Source organism: Dipodomys merriami, unplaced genomic scaffold, assembly GCF_024711535.1.
Source record: "Dipodomys merriami isolate MVZ:Mamm:240054 unplaced genomic scaffold, mDipMer1.0.p SCAF_104, whole genome shotgun sequence".
Taxonomy (NCBI): Eukaryota; Metazoa; Chordata; class Mammalia; order Rodentia; family Heteromyidae; genus Dipodomys; species Dipodomys merriami.
The window spans coordinates 2,702,501-2,723,678 of NW_027202316.1; the positions used below are offsets into that span (position 1 = coordinate 2,702,501).

Below are 21,178 nucleotides of genomic sequence, written 5' to 3' on the forward strand. Positions count from 1 at the left end.
AACATATAAAAATGTATGAACTTTTCATTTCTAGAATATTTCATTTAATATTTTTAGACTGTGACTAAAGATGGGTATCTGAAATGACAGCGAGTAAAGGTTAAGATAAGGGAAGACGAGATAAAGCAAAGAGCCTGGAGCAGAAAGGGAACAGACTGGGAATAGATCAACAACAGAAGAATAAAGGAGAAAGAAAGGATGGAACCCCAGTCGTTTCAGCAAGGACCACAGATGCAAAGGCTCTCATGCCAGGAAAAGGGTACCATTCACACTCTGAAGGATGAAAAGAGCTGACAGGAAAAGATGAGCCTAGAATGGGGCTGGTAGTGCCAGATCACATAAGGCTTTGTAAGTTTGGTTTGCAGGGGGAGGTAGGATCCAGTTGTGGGCCTGAACGCTGGGCCTGGGCGCTGTCCCTCAGCTCTTCAGCTCGAGGATAGCGCTCAACAACTTGAGCCACAGCGCCACTTCCGGCTTTTTTTCCCCCCTGCTTATGTGGTGCTGAGGAATCGAACCCAGGGCCTCATGCATGCAAGGCAAGCGCCCTACCACTGAGCCACCTTCCCAGTCCCTGTAAGTTTGGTTTAGGACATGGAGTTTTAGCATAAGTTCAATGAGGACGCACTAAAGAGCTCAAACATGTTAAAAATTTCTTAGGACGAACATACATAACAAAATAATGAATAAGTATCATGCAAAATATTATAATATATAAAATAATATTTTATGTATATTATATATAAATTTAATATATCATATATAAAATTATATTAAAAATGTCTAAAAATGTTTCAAGATATTATGATACAATGACATGTCAGGACTGCTGCATCGGAAACCTCTGACCTAGCTTCTTAAGCTAAAGAACTGTATATAGTGACCTTTTCTATGTTGTCTAGTTTTATACCTGTTTGTTTTCATTGTACATATACAGTCTTTGAGAAGAAGGACTATAATTCTTCTTCTTGGTTTTTTTTTTTTCCCCCCCAGTCCTGGGGCTTTGAACTCAGGCCCTGCACACTGTCCCTGAGCTTCTTTTGCTCAAGGCTAGCACTCTACCACTTAAGCCACAGCGCCACCTCTAGCTTTTTCTGTTTATGTGGTACTGAGGAATCAAACCCAGGAATTAATGCATGAATGCTAGGCAAGCACTCTACCACTAAGCCACATTCCCAGCCTATAAATATTTCTAGAGCTTCTGAGACTATAAGGACTTGTTTCCAGAGTGTTTGGCAAACATTGAGAATACTGGCTCAAACACAAATAGGCAGAATCCATATAAATCAGTATTCTTTAAAATATCCAAATTCTTTCATTGAACAAAAACAGTGTCACTGCAGAATCATTTAAGAATAGTTACTTATATACATAAATCTCCGAAATGCTAATGGCAATTTTAAAGGACAGTTGAAAGCTATTTTTCTCTATTATTAACCAGCCAGAAAGCCTAGCAGTTCACATATAAGAGAAAGAAATATGTATAAATGCTTGCCAGATGACAACTATACCTAAAAATGTTATGACTTTATTTGAGCTACATTATATAGACAAAGCATGCCAGTTGATTAGCCTCCAGTTTCTGCCACTGTTACCTAGAGTTACTATAAGAAATTTTCCTCATTACTCAATAATACCATATCACAGCATGAAAAACAGATGTTAAAATGTGGCGCTCAATGTCAGCTTACACTGCATACTAACCTATTCATTTTCAGGTGCCTAGTTACATCTCAAAAGATGTAACTTAAAAAGTTTCCCAAGGTTTTGTTGGGTCTGGCTGCAGGGATTAGAATTTGTGAAATACCAATGGAATCCTGCTATGCTACTAAAGTAGCAATAAGCCAGGAGAAACTAGGTTTTAATATTATGATGCTCATTATTTTGCATGAAATACGATTTTATACAAATAACCCAAACCAAAGGTGTAGCTTCTGTTGCTCTTTCAAGCATTTTGAATTATAGTCTCTCCTTGTTGAGTTAGGTAACATTGCAATTCAATTTATATCTATTTTGCTTTAAGTAGAATTTAGTTTTCATCATTGTGCTATTACTAATATTTTTTCTGTCTAGGGGCTGGAACTTGGGCTTGGGTGTTGTCCCTGAACTTCTTTTGCTCAAGGTTAGTGCTCTACCAATTTAGCCACAGCTGTACATCTGGCTTTTTGTGGTTAATTTGAGATAAGAGTCTTAAATGTGGCTTCAAACCACAATTTTCAGATCTCAGCCTCCTGAGTAGCTCGGTTTACAGGTATGAGCCACCAGTGCCTGGCTAGCTTTGTTTTTTGTGTGTGTGGGTTGTGTTGTGTTGTGTGTATGTGTGTGTGTGTGTGTGTGTGTGTGTGTGTGTGTGAGAGAGAGAGAGAGAGAGAGAGAGAGAGAGAGAGAGAGAGAGAGAGTTTTAAATCTATAATATGGTAGGTGCCAGTGGCTCATATCTGTAATCCTAGATACTAAGGAGGCTGAGATCTGAGGATCACAATTCAAAGTCAGCCAAGGAAGTCCATGAGACTCTGCCACATTAAACTACCAAAAAAAAAAAAAAAGCTGGAAATGGAGCTTTGGCTCAAGTGCTAGAGGACTAGTCCTGATTTAAAAAAAATTCAGGGACAGAGACCAGGCCCTGAGTTCAAGCCCCAGGACTAGCACTAAAATAAAATAAATTTTAAAAACAAAATATGTTCATAAAGAAAAAGAAACAATTCTCTTCATCACTCTGACAACATCATTTTGACAAACAACATTTCATATAAATTTAATTCCAGATGTATCTTCTCTGTACACTCATGTCTATATAATTACATCTATTGATATTTTCTTGAGGAAAAATTTGGAATCAAAATATGCAATGGAGATCTTCCCATGCCAATTTTCTCCATCTGCAGCCTCGTATTTAAATACTGAACATGATGCTTTGATATGGATATGCTATAATTTATTCAACTAATCACTGATTTCTGTGCATGTAAATTGCTTCCAATGTTTTGCTTTTATAAATATTATGGCAATGGACAAATATGTAGCTTAATCTTTCTACACATTCTTGATTATTTCCTCATCATGCATTCCAAGAAGTGAAATTTCTGGGTCAAAAGGATGCATGTTTGAAAGATTTGGGCATGTAACTGCTAAATTGCATCCAGAAAGATTATTCCAAATTACATTCCCACTAGAGGTGAGTAGATGACATTTTTTTCTGTCATATTATTTTTCTAGTTAGCTACTAAAATTTTCGTTGATTCCAAGAAGCAAAGATTTCTTCCATATTTTAACATTTTAAAAAATCAAGTCATATTTTATCACTGATGATATATCACAGCTTAACTGGTAGTATTTTTTGTTTTTCCCTAGTGACACTAATTGTACCGTGTCATGCAATCAACATCTTAAATTCTAAAAAATACAGTATTTGTCTTTATTTATTTTGGTTTTGTTGAATAAACATATAGAGTTTTTTTGTATTACCAAATGGTCCTTTTCACTGGCTGCCATGCTTATGATTTCTCTAACTTTATATAATAAATATGTATTTTCTCTTTCATGATAATATAGTGCATTTCAAGTTGGATGCCAGTAGCTTACACATGTAATCCTAGCTACTCAGGAGGCTGAGATCTGAAGATCACCATTCAAAGCCAAGCTAGGCAGGAAAGTCCATGAACTCATCTCCAATGAACCACCAAAAAAACACAAGTAAAGCTTTGGCTCAAATGGTAGGGTGCTAGCATTGAGCAAAAAAGCTAAGGGACAAAGCCCAGGCCCTAAGTTCAAGCCCCAGAACTGGTGTGTGTGTAATAATATAAAGTAATATTCCAAAATAATTTTTCTTTCAGAAATGATTAGCCAAAAAATCTTAATATTTATGGCCTAATTCATTTTGTGCCCATGTCATATCTAAACCTTATTCTGTTTATATGTGTGCAAGTCCTATTATTTGATTAGTAAGTTCTATTTCACTGTCTTAAACACAACAAGAACTTAATCTATCTTTATCTGATTCAAACTGTAGCAACAAAAGTGGACTTTGAAGGAATTAAGGTATGAAAGTTACAAAGAGACTGGAGACTCAGCCCCTAAATGTCAGTCCATCATTTGTGTTCCCTGAGTTATCCTTGGTCAGTCAACATTTATATAACAGGACTTAGCAAGCTAAAATCTACACACTGATGAATGGCCATTCTTCTGGCTGTGTGAAATCAGGGAGGAGAGACACCTGTGCAGGGCTATAAGCTATCTGTTGTAGTCTTTAACAAAATTCCACAGGAGTTTATAGAGAATCAAACAGGGGCAAACAATGGTCTAAGGTCTGGGACCTCCACTGAACTCATCAATTGACTTCCCAAGTTTATATTATATAACATTCAAGTACAGCCAGCACAAAGGAAAAGCAGATAAGAAAATGATTCTGATCTCAGAATACCAGCTAGCAAGGAAGGTGGATATTTTAATAACAAATACCATTAAATCCAATCTTTATGTTACTGATGTGTACTGAGGTTGCAAGAGGAAGACAAGAAAACAAGGATCAAAGAGAAACCCACATGGAAGAGGTGGGTGGATAAAACAGGGCTGATTCAGAGTGGACACAACGGACACCAGGACCAGCCCAGAACACACACACACACACACACACACACACACACACACACACACACACACACACACACACATCAGATGACAGTGAAAAGCACACAAGGATATGTCTTGAGGAATTAAAAAGGAACCAGATAGGGTATACAGTAATAATGTGGGCTGAGACTCAATTGAATATGGAGGAAAGGACAAGGAGAACTCGGGGCTGAATTTCTCTGGTAAACTGTAGGCTTCATAGAATGCTCTGCCCATCCATTGAGAGAACAGAACCCAGGAGGAGAGGCAAAGATAAACTCCATTTTATGCACATTGAGTTTCAGCTGTGGTAGGTAGAAATATCCTGGCGGCCACATGCCCAGCTTGCACTTCAAAATTATACAAATGTAGAACTCAGGGAAAATAAATCATCGCCAACTGTACAGCGTATTAGCTCACGTGCTTTTCCACTAAGAACATCCTTGCTGGGGAAGGAGAGTTGAGCATGTTTTGTTTCTTTGTCAAAAATAAGGACAATTCATTGGTGGAGTGAAGTATTGGGGGGCATTCCTTTCATCTTGTATCAAAGATACTGGAATACTGGAGGGATGGAGGGACAGAGGACACAAGGAATTGGGAGAAGGCAGGCAAGGCGGTCTAGATGTTCACAAACTTATTAAGTCATGGCATCAGAAAGTCCCTTTCCTGCCTGTACGTCAGCACTTGTGCAGCATTTGCTGAACTTCCCAGAACAAGCACATCCTTTGCTAGAAAATTCTAATGACTCTCAAGAAGACTCGTTTGCATTTATAAGATTATCTCTTTGTTGCTTTGTATGTCCCTCCCCCACAGTATAACCCCTGCTTTCACTATATTTGATGTCAGTATAACTTGTGGAGGAGATGGGGAAAAATCAGTTGTTTAAGGATACAGGTGTACCTGTTGCAACAATGAGAAGTACAAGTTGTCATGTCCAAAACGAGCTTTACAACATCGGTGCGGGGAGGGGAAGGAGAAGGATTGGGATTGGGGGAGAGGGGGGAGGCTGGGAAGGGATGTGAAGGGTAAACAAAGGAGGAGGCTGCAATGCTTGGTAAGAAATGTATGCATTATCCTGCCCATGTAATTGTAACCCCTCTGTACAGTATGTTCACAAATAAAATAAAATTAAATAAAAAAAAAAGAAGACCCGTTTGTACAAACCTGGTCAATTTTATTTATTTATTTATTTATTTATTTTGGGTCCAGTCGTGGGGCCTGAACTCTGGGCCTGGGCACTGTCCCTCAGCTCTTCATCTCAAGGCTAGCGCTCTACCACTTGAGCCACAGCGCCACTTCCAGCTTTTTTTCTTTTTTGCTTATGTGGTGCTGAGGAATCGAACCCAGGGCCTCAGGCATGCAAGGCAAGCGCTCTACCACTGAGCCACCTTCCCAGCCCCTCAATTTATTTTAAAGGGAGTGATTTTATTTTTTTTCTTCATGCATTTTTATTGTTATTATAAAGGTGATGTAGAGAGGGGTTAGAGTTTTATAAGTCAGGTAAAGAGTACATTTCTTTCTGAATAGTGTCACCCCTTCCTTCCCTCTCTCCCAGTTTTTCCCTCCCATCCCCATCCACTATGTTCATTTTGAACATAGTGTCCAGTGTGTACTCCTGCTGCATTTGTTCACCCTATTACCTACCATTTCTGGACCAAAGACAGATAAGTGAACAAACAAGACAAAAGGAAATAGGTTCCTTCATTTATGGTATCTAGAATATGCCTATAAATCTACAAGTAAACACACTGGATGATTTAAACAAATATACTGAGACATGATAAATTATACAGGTCTGGAGGCACTCACAGACAGTGAGACCAAAGGAGGATATTTTTAGGCAAGGAACACAAAAATACAATACCTGGGATGGGAAGGTGGCTCAGTGGTAGATTGTTTGCCTTGCTTGAATGAGGCTCTGGGTGCGATTCTTCAGCACCACAAAAGCAGAAAAAGCTGGAAGTGGTGCTGTGGATCAAGTGGTAGAGTGCTTGCCTTAAGCCAAGGAGCTGAGGGACAGCGCCCAGGCCGAGTTCAGGCCTCACGACCCAAAAAAAACAAAAAAAAAAAACAAAAAAAAACAAAAAAAAAAAACAAAAAACTATGTGCATCTGATCATATAAAACAATATTTATGGAAAGGAACCCCAGGAAATGGAAACAAGAAGTTTTTTTTCTTTAGTGATTTTATTTTTTAAAATATTGCAGTAGGAAAAAAATACTGCAGTAGAATTAAAGGCATAAATTTTGGAATCCAAGTGACGCCCTTGCAGTTTCTCTTTACTACACAATCCCAGCTCCTGGCAAGTGGAGGCACAGATATCCTGGAGTCTCTTGGTGTGCAGACCTGTGATTTGCAACTGGAATTTTGAAATCTGACAGGACTTCCGTGTGAATGAGACTTGTCTGCAGTCAAGCCTGGGTCAGAAGCAGCACAGTGGGATTCCCAACTGCAGGTCTGTATGGAGCATGCGGAAAGGATGAGGAGGAACTGTGAGGGGATGAAGAATTTCATGTCCATGGTATGTTCGTGTGTATCATGTTGCACACTTGGACTTGTAAATAGTTTTTTTTTAAGTTTTAGCTTCTCAAGGGTGTTACAACTAGAGCAACATGCCTAGGGTTAAATTTACTTCTGAGAACCGGTGTGGTGTGAATGGGGCTTAATTGATAACAGCCAATGCAAATTCTATTATTTAAGATCTACATATTACTAAATAGTTAAATACTGGAGAAAAACTTTGCAAAGGAAGCCCACACAAGCACATGGCTTTCATTTGGAGAGTAGGGGCTGGGGAGGAGACTTTCTCTGAGGTCAGCTTCATGACTTCAGGGAAAACCAGGAGATTAAACAGAAACAACAGCATCAAACCATAGCTCTCTGCTTTCAGTGGCATGCAATGCAGTGTAAGACAGAACTCAAAGGATCTTCTGAATTTGGAGAGAATAGTTAAATAGGGAAGGGTGAATAGTTAGATTCCTTTAGTTTTTGTTTTGTGCCCAATAATCACTGTTACCTAAATAAAGTAACCATGGAAAGAGACATAAAGTTTCAGATGCTTCTGAAAAAAGCAAATCTCATTATTTTCTACATGGAAATTGTAAAGTAGAGGTCACATGATCTCTCTTAATATAGTCAGAATTCCTCTTCATTTCAAAAGGGAAATGGTGAGCTAAGCACCAGTGGCTCAGACCTGTAATCCTAGCTACTCAGGAGGTAGAGATCTGAGGATCACAGTTCAAAGCCAGCCAGGGCAGGGAATACCTTAAGACTCTTATTTCCAACTAATTACTCACCAACAAGCCAGAAGTAGAGCTGTGGCTCATTGATAGTGCCTTTAAGTTCAAGCCCCAGGACCAACACCAACAACAGAAGAAAAATAAAGAAAAAAAAAAAGGAAGAGGGGGAGGAGGAGAATGAGGAGGAGGAGGAGGAGGAGGAGGAGGAGGAGGAGGAGGAGGAGGAGGAAGAGGAGGAGGAGGAGGAAGAGGAGGAGGAGGAGGAAGAGGAGGAGGAGGAGGAGGAGGAGGAGGAGGAGGAGGAGAAGGAGGAGGAGGAGGGAGGAAGAGGAGGAAGGAGAAATGGAACGTGAAGAAAAGTGTCAAGCCCAATGCAGTCATGGTATTGGAGAAGGTGGACACCTGGTGAGATATAAGAGGAATAATTCAAAAAATTCTAAATACAACTGCTGCTTCCATATATTGAAATCAACTAGGAGATTCACTCATGCTTCAGAACATTAAAATAGAATTTTTCAGGCAAACCACAAATAACAGGTGTGCTCAGAGCTAACAATCTACCACTTGAGCCATAGTGTCACTTCCAGTTTTCTGGTGGTTTATTGGAGATAAGAGTCTCACAGACTTTCCTGCCCAGGCTGGTTTTGAACCACGATTCTCAGATCTCAGCCTCCCGAGTGGCTAGGATTACAGGCGTGAGCCACCGGTACCTGTCCTAAACTGTTTTTGTCATGTGCAAGGCTGTAGTGGAATCTGGGTTTATAGGCCCCTTCTGCAACACCTATCTCATTGGCAGAGAGTTCTTAAGAGTAAGGCAGCATTTATTAGTAGAACCTTCTGGCCACAGAAGTAGGGAAGAGACACTTCTGACTGACTACGAGTTTCATAAGAGAGGCTTGAACAAGACAAACAAAATAAAAAAGATGGGAAGCTTGTCATGCCCACAGGCCTCAGAAAGCTGAGGAAATTCCAGCAGGGCAGTTCCAGGTCTGAGCAAGAGACGCAGTGATTCAGGAAGGCACAATGTGGGAGGTGACTCTTAGCCAGTGCAACCACCTCCTCACCCAGCCAGGACTCCACCAAATCTCTGCCTTCCTTGGTACATTTGGAAAGGGAAGTCTTGTGCAACAGGAATTATGAAGGGAGGGATTCACATTGCAAGTACTATATATAATGTGAGATGTGTGCTGCTTTCTAGCTCTGCCAAATGCTGAAACACAATAGGTTTTAGTTGGCGAGAAAATACAGTTGGTGTATACTTACAAAATTCCTTGTGGCTACAGGGAGGCAGGTTGTATTTTTGTATAGACCTCATCTAGCAGCTTCTCTGTTAGTATTGTTACTTTAACAAATAGCATGTCCTGAAAGTCACAAGACAAATATCTAACCATCTGTGTAAACTAGTTAAAACACTCAATCCCTGATTCATCTTTTAAAATTCCTACTTTCTAGCTACATGCCAGAGGCTCATGTCTGAAATCTTAGCTACTCTGGAGGTGGCTATCTGAGGATCACCATTCAAAGCCAGCCCAGATAGAAAATTCTATGAGACTTGTATCTCCAATTAACCTGCAAAAAGCCTTAAGCAGAGTTGTGGCCCACGTGGTAAAATGCTAGCCTTGAGCAAAAGCTCAGAAACAGTGCTTAGGCCCTGAATTTAAGCCCAAGGATAGGTATGTGCACACGTGTGCACACATACAAACACACATACACACATTTCTTACTTACTAAACAATGAAGCTGAAGTTTATGCACTATGGATCTCCACAAGGTCAAGCACAGTTTCCAGGGTCAGAACCTCTCCTTATGTTTGGCATGCTAATCAGCAGGTTGCTGGGCCTCGTTGGTTTACTCTTGCTGAATGTGGGCCTCATCTGCAGGGAAGTCACTCAAAGGAGCCCAAAGACATATGTGATGGACATTGTGCGAAGTCCACAAACCTACTATCTTAACTGGCGGGGGGGGGGGGGGGGTTTACACAGAAACATTTTAACAATGGTTTCAAAGTTCAAATAGACATAGAACTGGCACAACACTAGAAAACAAGTGGTTCCAAGAATCTATAGAAAGATTCCCTAGGAAGCATGGAATTACAGCAACAGAAACATCAGTAACCAGTAGGGGATCAGAGTTTGGCCAGAGAGTGGTAGAAGAGACCAGGAGGCAGAGGAAAGAGTATACAGTGTTCAATGTTGAGGCGGCAAACTAGTGTCTTATTGGCAAAACACAGAACCACATCCTGACGGCCAGCTTGTCTTTCAGCCCCAGAGCTTTGTCAATGGCTCTGAGAGCGGAAGGCGACACTCTAGGCACCTCTAGTGCGCTCTACCCTCTCCACCATCTTCTTTTTTCCCCCAGATATCCATATTGATCTAAAATACCTTCCAAAAACCATTTTTCAGTCCTTCCTCAGTAGCTAGCTGTTACAGTTTATATTGTAAAGCTATAGCTACATTTTTTCAACATTTTGTTGAAAAAAAATGGGTTCTATATATTTTTTTGATCTTGCTTTTTTATCATGAAAATACCATATAAAGGGGTTACAATTACATGAGCAAGGTAATGAGTACATTTCTTATTAAACATTGTTGCCTCCTCCTTTGTTTTCCCTTCCCATCCCTTCCCATCTTCCACACCTCTACTGCCCACTCTCCTCCCCGTACCAAAGTTGTAAAGTTTGTTTTTCGACATAATGTCTTGTATATCTCATTGTTGCAGTGGTTCCACCTGTATCCCTATTTAAACAATTTGTTTTTGCCCTTCCCCTCCCCAAATTAAACCAATATCAAATACAGTGCAAACAGGAGTTATACCGTCGGGGAGGGACATACAAAGCAACAAAAAAATCATGTGGTACCTTATAAATATGTTAGAAATAATAGCAAGAAAGAAAAACCATTGGAGTCCTTATCTTGGGGTTCATTTCGCCTAACATCAACTTATCTGACCATTTCTGCTTGTCTCAGACATATACTAGCTATTGCAAATAAGGGAAACCATGGGACCTATGTTTCTTTGGGCCTGGCTTACTTCACTTAATATAATTTTGTCTAAGTCTTAACATTTCCTAACAAATGGGGCAGTGTCATTCTTTCTGATAGAGGCATAGAATTCCATTGTGTATATATACCATTTTTTCTTGATCCATTCATCTACGGAGGGGCATCTGGGTTGGTTCCATATCTTAGCTATGGTAAATAATGCTGCAATAAACATAGTTGTGCTGGTACCTTTAATATGGTCTTGTTTGTGATCATTCAGGTAAATGCCTAAAAGTGGGATTGCTGGGTCAGAGGGGAGCTCTATGTGGAGTCCTTTGAGGAACCTCCATACTGCTTTCCAATGTGGTTCAACAAGTTTACATTCCTACCAACAGTGCAGTAGGGTTCCCTTCTGTCCACATCCCCTCCAGAATCTGTTGTTATTAGAGTTATTGATTCTAGCCATTCTAGCTGGGTTCTATATTTTTAATGATTTCTTTTGTGGTTTAATAAACTAGCCTTGAGACATTACACCCTTTGACAGTTTGCAATTTCTTGACTGCCCTCCTAGAGTCTATAGTGTAAATACCGTTCAACAAATGAAATAATCCAAATACTTATTTACAGTTTCTACATTTGTCAAGGCCTCTAATAAACTTAATACATGTCTGTAATCCGAACTATTCAAAGATTGAAATCTCTCCACCGTTTTCTAATGCCCCTTGGGCTTGGATTATTGGTGACCCTTTCCTGCCCCTACTAGGATTTGGGGATTGCTAATCTCTGATTTAGAAGTTGCGTCTCCTTGTTAAGCAGTGATGGGGACCCAGGTGAACATCACCCCGCTGGAGCCACCACAAAGACTTCCTTCCTGTTCGTTTGCCACATCCCTCCAGTCCCATGGCAACTTGTAATGCCGTGATGGCTGCACTCCACATTCTAACCACAGACAAAACTTGAGGTGATTTTAGATGGCTTCTTTTCAAATAAAAAGCCCTGAAGGGAAATTTTCTTAAGTTCGGCTCCCAGACTGGGGATAAAAATTAAATAGCGAAGTTCTGTTGAGCTATTAAACCTAAACTTTCAATAAGTTGTTTTCTAGGCTGCTCCCACTCACATGAAATCTTCTCGTTTCTGCATCTTGTTTCCTTTTTTTCTTCTGGACTGGTTCAACATGTGACTAGAAAGATTGCTCAGCTCTTTTTAAGGATCATTTTCAAAATGATGATTTCTTCGTTGCTTTGTATGTCCCTCCCCCACGGTATAACCCCTGCTTTCACTGTATTTGATGGTATAATTTGGGGAGGGGAAGGGCAAAAACAAATTGTTTAAATAGGGATACAGGTGGACCCATTGCAACAATGAGATGTACAAGTCCTTATGTCGCAAAATGAACTTTACAACTTTGGCAGGGGAGGACGGGTGGGAGATGGGAAGGGATAGGAAGGGGAAACAAAGGAGGAGGCAATAATGCTTGATAAGAAATGTACTCATTGGGGCTGGGAAGGTGACTCAGTGGTAGAGCGCTTGCCTTGCATGCCTGTGGCCCTGGGTTCAATTCCTCAGCACCACATAAGCAAAAAGAAAAAAAGCCGGAAGTGGCGCTGTGGCTCACGTGGTAGAGCGCTAGCCTTGAGCTGAAGAGCTGAGGGACAGCGCCCAGACCCAGAGTTCAGGCCCCACAACTGGACCAAAGAAAAGAAAAAGAAAAGAAATGTACTCATTATCTTGCCCATGTAATTGTAACCTCTCTATACAGTATTTTGACAATAAAAAATAAATAATAAATAAATAAATCCATGCCCTCTCCTAAACCCTAAACCCCAAACCACACAGTTTATCAAGATTTTAAGGAATGAAAGTAGAAGAGGAGGTAGAAGAAAATTCTGGCATTCTAGATAAAGTCTCTTACCTCCATTTGTATTCCTTAGTCATTCCCTATAAAACAAGATCCAGATCTATCTCTGTACCATTCTATAAACTGTGAGATAGCTCACAAATCATCTATAAACTGTGAGATAGCTCACAAATCATCTGTAGAAAATTTTAATTTGCCATTCCTCTGTAAATGAAAGCAAATTTGAGGTCATGTTTATAACAAAGCATCTTTATCTTGCATTCTACAACACCTAGAATGCAAGAAAACAACTTAGAACTAACATGCAGAGACTATTTCATAACTCTGAGAGAACTATAGTTACTTCAGGGAAGAGATATCCTTTGAAGAAATTATTCTTAGGAAGTTTGCTATTAGAGTATTCATACACCCCATCTTTAAGAAAAAGTGCAGTACAATTTGCATGACTTCCAATGTCTTTTAGAGTAGAGTTTATGTCTCTATTAATGGAGAATTATCTTCAAGGTAGTATTTATTCAATAGTCTAGGGATGGGTGGGTTGATCTGTTGATTGATGATTGCTTGATTAATCATTGTGGTGCTTGTGAATGAATCCAGAGACTTCTCCCTAGTAAACAAATACTTTACCACCGAGCTATATGGCCAGCTGCAACCTAAGGAGTCTCAAAATTGGTTCACAATCCCGAGCAGCATCAACAGCACCAGAAAACTTGTTGGAATAAACCTTTGAGTAGATCTTAAGAAAATGGGTAAGACCTAGGAAAATGCGTGTTTTAAGTCACCATCTAGGTGATTCTGATGCATGCTGAAGATGGAAAACTATTGCCATAACCCAGCATGAGCAAATGAACAACCACTACTGAGAATTCATCTGTAGTAGAAACTACAGGTGACTTCCATGTAGCTAAATCCCAGTGGTAGGCAGTACACCTGGCCCTGGATGCTTTGAGTAACAGAGCTGAGGGTTTATTCTGTATCTCTGTCATGACTGGCGGAACAAAGGATAGAGGCCTGAAAAGCCATTAGCACTCCCAGGCCAGCCAGTGACTGGCTGATAGAGTGCATGGCATGGGTACCTTGAAAGGCAGGAAGGCTTTGGCCTATAGCTTAGGCCAAGAATAGACTTCATTAAGACCATATCATGAATGAGAGGGAAAGAAGGAACAGCTTACACTAAGCAAAAGGAAAGAAATGCAAATATCACCTGATGTGGAAGAAATAACTGTATTGTCAAAGCTCATAGAACTCACAAACTTTATAGACCATGATAATGACAATTTGCCTTGGGAAGGTCAAAATGTGTTTGTAACTTTAACCAAGTATCAGTATTCCACGATACTGTGAAATTTATGTAATCACCTAATACCAATTTAAAAAAAAAAAGAAGAAAAGTGAGAGGAATGGGTTAGGAACGATGGGTGACAATGTTATCAGACACTTTGCATTCATATACTGTTTTGTAGGATGGGAACTTGTGGCCATTCCTAGGCATCTAGTGTACTTTAATTCATGAGAACCATTGAATGACCCCACGGATGTGCACATGGTCCCATAGGCTCCTCTACTTTCTCACAACTTAGAGTGGGAAGGAAGGATTTGCAAAGGTGCTGAGTCTCTGAGTGAGGTAGTTTTAGGACATCTTTAAAGCATTCTTCTGTTTTCTGAAGCCAAATGGTGAGAAATAATTTCCATTTCAATTTTATTCAAAGTGGATAAATATGCCCCAACCTAAAAATATGTGCTTCATTTTTGCTCCCAATACAATCTCCCTATTTGTTGCTAAAGTTTCATTGTCAGTATGTTTCTAAGTGCACAGAAAACAGGTTTGGGTTGTGATTTATAACACAAGCATGTTTTAACATAGGAAGTCAATTCTTTGGTAAGAAACAAAACCCACCAGAGCTTACTGAGAAACAATATTTGAGGCTTAAATCCATGGAGATTCCTAATTCTCCTTTTCTAAGTGAAATTCAATTTTCCCATTTGTAAGTTTCCTGATGTTGGTGATGTGGTATATGTGTCTGTGGTCAGGAGGTTTAAGGAAAGTGGGTTATGGGAAGAATGAAGGTGCTGGTTTTAAAATTAAACCTGAATCTTTCACATGCCTTAAGGATTATATCCAAAAGCAATTGCTTTCCTTGGGACCAAAGTACTATCTCACCACATAAATGCAAAAGGCCAGAAATCTATTTATATACACATGCCATGATTTCTTTCCCAGACTGAGCTTTCTCCAAGTACTTCCTTCATGGAAACACATACGTTTCCCCTCTTGCAGTCCAATTTCCTGTAGGAGTGCTTCTTTAGGAAATGATCATCACAGCATCATTCTCAGACCTATGGTAACAATGTAGAAGCAAACACACACACACACACACACACACACACACACACACACACACACACACACACACACACACACACACACCACACACAAAACACCTGCCGAAACAAATCGAGATATGCAAAGACAGACAAGTGAAGATGTGTTCACAAACTGGCCTTCCTTGTTATTTATTTGTGCAACATTTTCTTGACTCATTTTGGGATTCCAAATCCATACTCCTTGCCTAAAGGAGTATGTTACTGTTATAAGTTCACTAACCAAAGTAACTATTAGAGTTGGTTCTCTCAACCCCAAAAAACATGGAGCTGACTACATAAGCAGAAAATGCTGGCAGTGACGCTGTGGCTCAAGTGGTAGAGTGCTTGCCTTGAGCTGCAGAGCTGAGGGACAGCGCCCAGGCCCAGAGTTCAGGCCCCACGACTGACAAAAGAGAGAGAGAGAGAGAGAGAGAGAGAGAGAGAGAGAGAGAGAGAAAGTGGAAGTATTTTTATAGTAGATAGAGCCCTAAAGCAGACAGGTTTTTAATGAGATGGATTCAGTGCCTTTAAAATGCACTGAAATCTAACATATCAATACCATGTGTGTCACTGCACAGAACACAAGGGAGGATCAGGCAGACAGATGCCAGTGGTTCAAGAAGCCGCAATGGTCATTTAAGGCTCTTGGAGGTGACCAATATTTGTATAATTTTGTTTTCTTGATTTTTACGCTTTTGCTGAAAAGGTCACATAAAAATGTGACCTGTTGTTTCCTTCATCTGAAACAGCACCTATAGTGTATATATATATAGTATATATAATATATAATACATATAGTATGTATATATAACATATATAGTATATATACATATATATACTATGATTAGAGAGATCACTCCATATATATATATATATATATATATATATATATATAGAGAGAGAGAGAGAGAGAGAGAGAGAGAGAGAGAGAGAGAGAGATGTATATGTATATCATTGGTAATTGCCTTCCAAATGTTCATCTGGGGAAAATCTCGGTACATGCCCTGTGTATAACCAGTCTGTCAGGGACACCTGCTTCAAAGGCAGGTTGCAGCCTCCTCTGAAGAGGACAGCCTTCCAGGCCACTGTGAGGAGGCAGCCTCAGGTCCCGAGGCCGGGGGTGGTGAACACAGAGGGTGTTACCTCTGAACATTCATGTGCTGTAGCGGATGAACCAAGCTCTCTGAAGTGGCCGCGGTGGCTGATGGTGAGGTGCCTGCTTCATTCACTTCCTAAGGACAAGTTCAGCCACAAAGCCACATCAAAAGACAGTTGTTTAATGTGGGCAGAACTTTCCAGGAGACACCAAATGAGGGTGCGTGGGAGGGGGAGTGGGCATCGGTGTCACGAAATGACAACGCTGCACCAGCGTTTCCTGCCTCACATTCATCTTCTCGGGTGGGAGTGGAAGTGGCCTCAGGAGCCCCCAGGCCTTTCCTGCAGAAGCTATAAAAGGAAAGGGTGATAAAAGGAGCTAAGGTTTCAGCAGGACCACTACCAACCAACACACTCAACCCTAGCACTTGCTTGTAATTTGCAGACTGGGTTAACTACAGGAAGTCACTTAGAGGAGATGGAAGGTTTGACTTTATTTTCTGGGAGCTTCTTTCCTGTTCAATGAACCATTGGGGGGGGCCGCTATGTTCTCTCATATGATTACAAAGAATACATTTAAGAGGTCCAACAGGAAGCAGTGATTTCTTTTTATACCACAAACCACCCAGTGGCCTGAAATAAATAATACTACCTGTCCAGAAAGTATCCTTGCTCTCCAAAATCTGTCTGCAGTCAACACTTCTATGTATGTAAAATCATTGATGTAGTCTAGAAACGTGTTTATTTCATTGTATTTCCAGGAGAAGCACAAGTCACGGAGCAATCTCTCTGACACTTGTCCATTTTGCCATAAACAGTAGAAGGTAGAAAAAGAGAGAGAAAATTGTTCAAAATACTCTGATAGCATCATTGGAAATTCCCCCCCACTCCCACCCAAGCATTCCAAGTCACTTGATCAGAAGTCAACAGGGAGGTTTCCCATTACAGATTCTTGGGATTGAGTCAAAGTTTACATCTCCTGTTTCATAATCATTTATATCCTACAATGCACACTTCTACTCAAGCAAGACCAAGTTCCTGAAAAGCAAAAGACAGTTCTTCTGAATCCTAATATGGAGCTGGACACCTCACACCAGCCCACTTCCCTAACATATGTGACAGCGTGTAATATAAAACACAGGGCTAAGGCAGTGTCCACCCACCTATTACCTCAAACATTGTGATTGACTCGTGAAATTCAGAATCTTCCACCCACATTTATCAATGTCATCTTCTTCTCCTCATCCATGTTCCACCCTCCTCCGTAAATCAAGATTCAGGTAGCTGCTACAGTAAACCACCACAAAGATTTATTTAATAAAGCAAATGCTAGTCCTCAGGGAGCAAAGGGTCTCAGAAACATTCTCAAAGCTTAAGTTTCAAGGGGTTAATCCAAATAGTCTTGGGTTCTGATTCCAATCATGTCAACAGTTAAACAACTGGCAACCTTTAAATACCAAGTTCTTTAGTAAGTATTTGACCTTCACAGCATACGTGTTAACTCCAAGTTCTGGATACCTTGGGTAAGTTTACGTTTATACACCAGCATAAGCAGTTGTCACATGCAGCCCTCTGCCTTCTACTCCGTGTCTACTGACGTAGCCTGAGTTCACCTTTCTCCCAGGTCCCCACTAAGTCCTACCCGCACACAGGCCTCTCACCCACCCTCTTCCACCTTCAGCTGTTTGTCTTTGTACACGGTGAGCTAGCATCCTGGTTATTCGCATAGTTAGGGTAGCATTTCTAACAGTCAGAAACCTAAGCAAGAACTAAAAGCAAGAGAAAACCACCTTTGTTTATTTGAGGATGTGGCACCATACCTAGAAGGCAGCTTATGCTGTAAATATTTGGCAAATTTGAACCAAACTGAATTCATCTGACAGGATCCTGTGCCTCACCCACCTGGCAACCTCATGTTCTCAACCCAACTCCTACCTATCAAACATAGAACAAAACTATGTGGTTGATAGCAATTTAACATGTTACTCATCATGCAGATAGATCACAAATTTGAATGTAAATGAATGTGGCTCTGATTCTAGGCATAACCTGAAAGTGTAGCATGGCATGAATGTTTGAGTTTTTCCAGGGAGCCAAAGGACATATCTGGAATTCAGAGGCACTTGAACCTACCCCCAAATCACAGACACCCACAGACACCCACCTTGCTGCTTCTCACCTATGAGCTGCTAAGTGCGAGGAACCCACGGTTAGAAATATTTTAACAGGCTAATTGCTCAGATCGTCAAATGTAAAGCTCCAATTTCAACTGAATACTAAGCCCGATCTTAGTAACCAACTTTGTATCAAACTAAAAAGTTCAAGGGCAAAGACATCCTGGAATCTGAGGCATCTATGTACTCTCCACATCAAATAACAGACCATGGTTGACTCCAAGCTCTTGGATGCTGACAACACAGAGGCCTGTCCCAAGTGGAACAGCACTTTTAACATCCTTTCAGCCCCTAGCTGGCTCCCCATTTACAAACACACCACACAAAGGCATCTGTGTTCTACTTTTAAAGATTCCTGTAACTCAAGGGTGAGCCCTTTGTCCACACCATCTTCTGCCACTTTGGTTTATACTCTGAAATCCTGTTTTGCCAACCTCCTCCCTGGCAGCTTGAATTCAGGCATCACCTGTGTGATGCAGACGGCACTGGCACTGCTGCTACCTTGCCAGTAGCCTTTAAAGCACTGTCACCAGAACCCTACCCATGGCCCTGCCCACAGGCTACAGTTCGGTGTGGTCATCTTGAGTCTTTAACTTCCATTTCATGTATAGGTAGCAGGAAATATTTTTCTTTTTCTCTATTCTTCCCTACTTTATCCTATAATGGTTAAAAAATCCCTGTTAAAGCTTCCATCTTGTGAGACTCTCCTTGAATTTTTTTTTTTCCTGAGTGGATCTCCAGGATTCCAGCTTCTCTAGGAAGCTGAAGGGATCTCATCCAGCATCCAGCATCAGGTCTGCTACTCTTTGTATGGAAGGCGGAAGAAGAGTAAACCAGTTGTGTTTAAACATTTTAAGATGAGGGACATGTTTGTTTGTTTGTTTGTTTGCCAGTCCTAGGGTTTGAACTCAGGGCCTGGGCACTGTCCCTTAGCTTCTTTTCCTCAAGACTAGCACTCTGTTACTTGAGCCACAGCACCACTTCTGGCTTTTTTCTGTTCATGTGGTACTGAAGAATGGAACCCAGGGCTTCATGCATGCTAGGCAAGTACTCTACCACTAAGTCACATTCCCAGCCTGAAGGGCATTTTTTTTGCATATATTAGTTGTACAACAGGGAGTTTCAATATGACATTTCCATACATGCACACAATGTACCTCAACTGCTCCCTGAAAGCATCCCATTCCCATTCCCATCCCATTCACCCTTTTAAAAATACTTTCAACATGTTCTATTTTCATACATGCACCAGTTGAATTTTGAGTCAGATCTTAAATGTCTGAGTAAACACATTTATTTTAGCCCTTTAGTGTGTGTGTATATGTGAGAGAGAGAGAGAGGGAAAGAGACAGAGACAGAGACAGAGATTTGGAGTATTTGCTACTATGCATAAAATACTGTGGTGCAAATATTTACGAAAATGTTAATCACACATCAATTCATACTATAATCCAAAATACTCATTGGTTAGTTTCTGCCAACACAATCTCCTTATGCATGTCCTTAATGTTCTAATTGCTCTTCGGTGACAGCTGGTTTAACATTCCACAGAACCTAGTTTGCTCTCCCTCTTGTAATTCTCCTGAGTCCTATTCATCTCTCATGTTTATTATCATTTTTTCAGTTGCAGTCATTATGAACAGTAGTATGTTTTCCCTCGTGGTAATAAATATTCATGTATTTATGAAGTAATGAGGAAAATGTTGCTGAGCATGAGAGAGTTGATGGCAACCATCAGTAGAGAAGCAGTGTTAGAATCTGTTAACATTCTCACACCTTCCTCATAGCTCAGTCACTTCAGAAGGAAAAGGCTGAAGTAGGAGCTTGGAGATTTTGGTAATGACTACATGATGGCCAGGAAAACAAAGACACATCTGGCTCGTGGTGGCTCGGGGTGTTATTTCTATTTCACAATAGCACATGGGTAAGAAGTGCCTTATTTATCACTTGGTGACTGGGATGATTTAGTCACCCCAAACATAAGACGAAGCCCAGGCAGTGATGACTCAAGATGGAGCACCATTAGGAAATATGTTTGCTCATAGTGGAGACCCCATGTCTGAACTCATACTTATCCTTTCAGCTCAGATCTGCACTCAAATGAATTATCCAGTTCAGACTGCTGCTGTAATGACACAGCTTTTCATTTTCTTTCCCATAATTCCTCTCTGCTGGGTGCTTGAGAATTAATGCCAAGTTACTTTCAAAGGATTTGAAACTTGACCAGAAAGTTGTGGGACAAGAGTGCACTCAGGTGTGCATATCCCCTGTATACAGCAACTATCCACTAGGCAAATACTACTGGGCAGAAAAGGGAAAGAAAAATGCAAGGATGGTTAGATGGGTGATGGTAGAGAGCACTGAGCAGGAAAGCACTTTAGACCCAGAAAAGTTCTCAGTCCTGTGCCCCTAGGGCCTTTGAAAGTCTAAACTTTTCTGGGCCTCAGTTTTACATGTCCTTACTATAGCCATTACCTAGGGTGAAGTTCCACCCACAAGCCAATAGGACATTTGACAAGTTTGAAGAGATCTTTCATTTCATTTTCACAAATAGAAGGAGGATATTCCCACTGGCTTCCAATAGGTAGACACAGGCACTAATAAACACCCCATCGTGCATAGGACAGGCCTTTAATGAAGCATTATTCATAGCCCTGAAGTCATTATGCCAAGGCTGGACAATCCTGTATTAATAGAACGGTATTCACTATACCTGACTGACAAAGCTCTTAGGAAGGATTAAAGAAGTCAATACACTGAAAGTATATCAGTGTTTGCTATAGTCATGACTATTATGCAAATACATCCTCACTTTCTGAAAAGTTATTGGAACTTTCTGCCCAATTAATGATGGGAAGGAAA

The 21,178-nt window shown here is 40.6% G+C and overlaps 1 protein-coding gene across 10 annotated transcripts in view; it reads right to left on the reverse strand.

Moving 5' to 3' along the window:
* Positions 1 to 21,178, reverse strand: part of Sugct (succinyl-CoA:glutarate-CoA transferase) — a 602,475-nt gene that overhangs the window by 123,732 nt on the left and 457,565 nt on the right. The window contains exon 14 of one of the 10 annotated variants that reach the window (XM_069998320.1): positions 6,784 to 7,062. The exons of the other annotated variants lie outside the window; for them this stretch is intronic. Coding sequence (XP_069854421.1) covers positions 6,799 to 7,062 — 264 coding nt within the window. The 3' untranslated portion in view covers positions 6,784 to 6,798. Of the gene's footprint in view, positions 1 to 6,783; positions 7,063 to 21,178 lie in introns of those variants that run through there. 10 annotated transcript variants of the gene reach the window in all.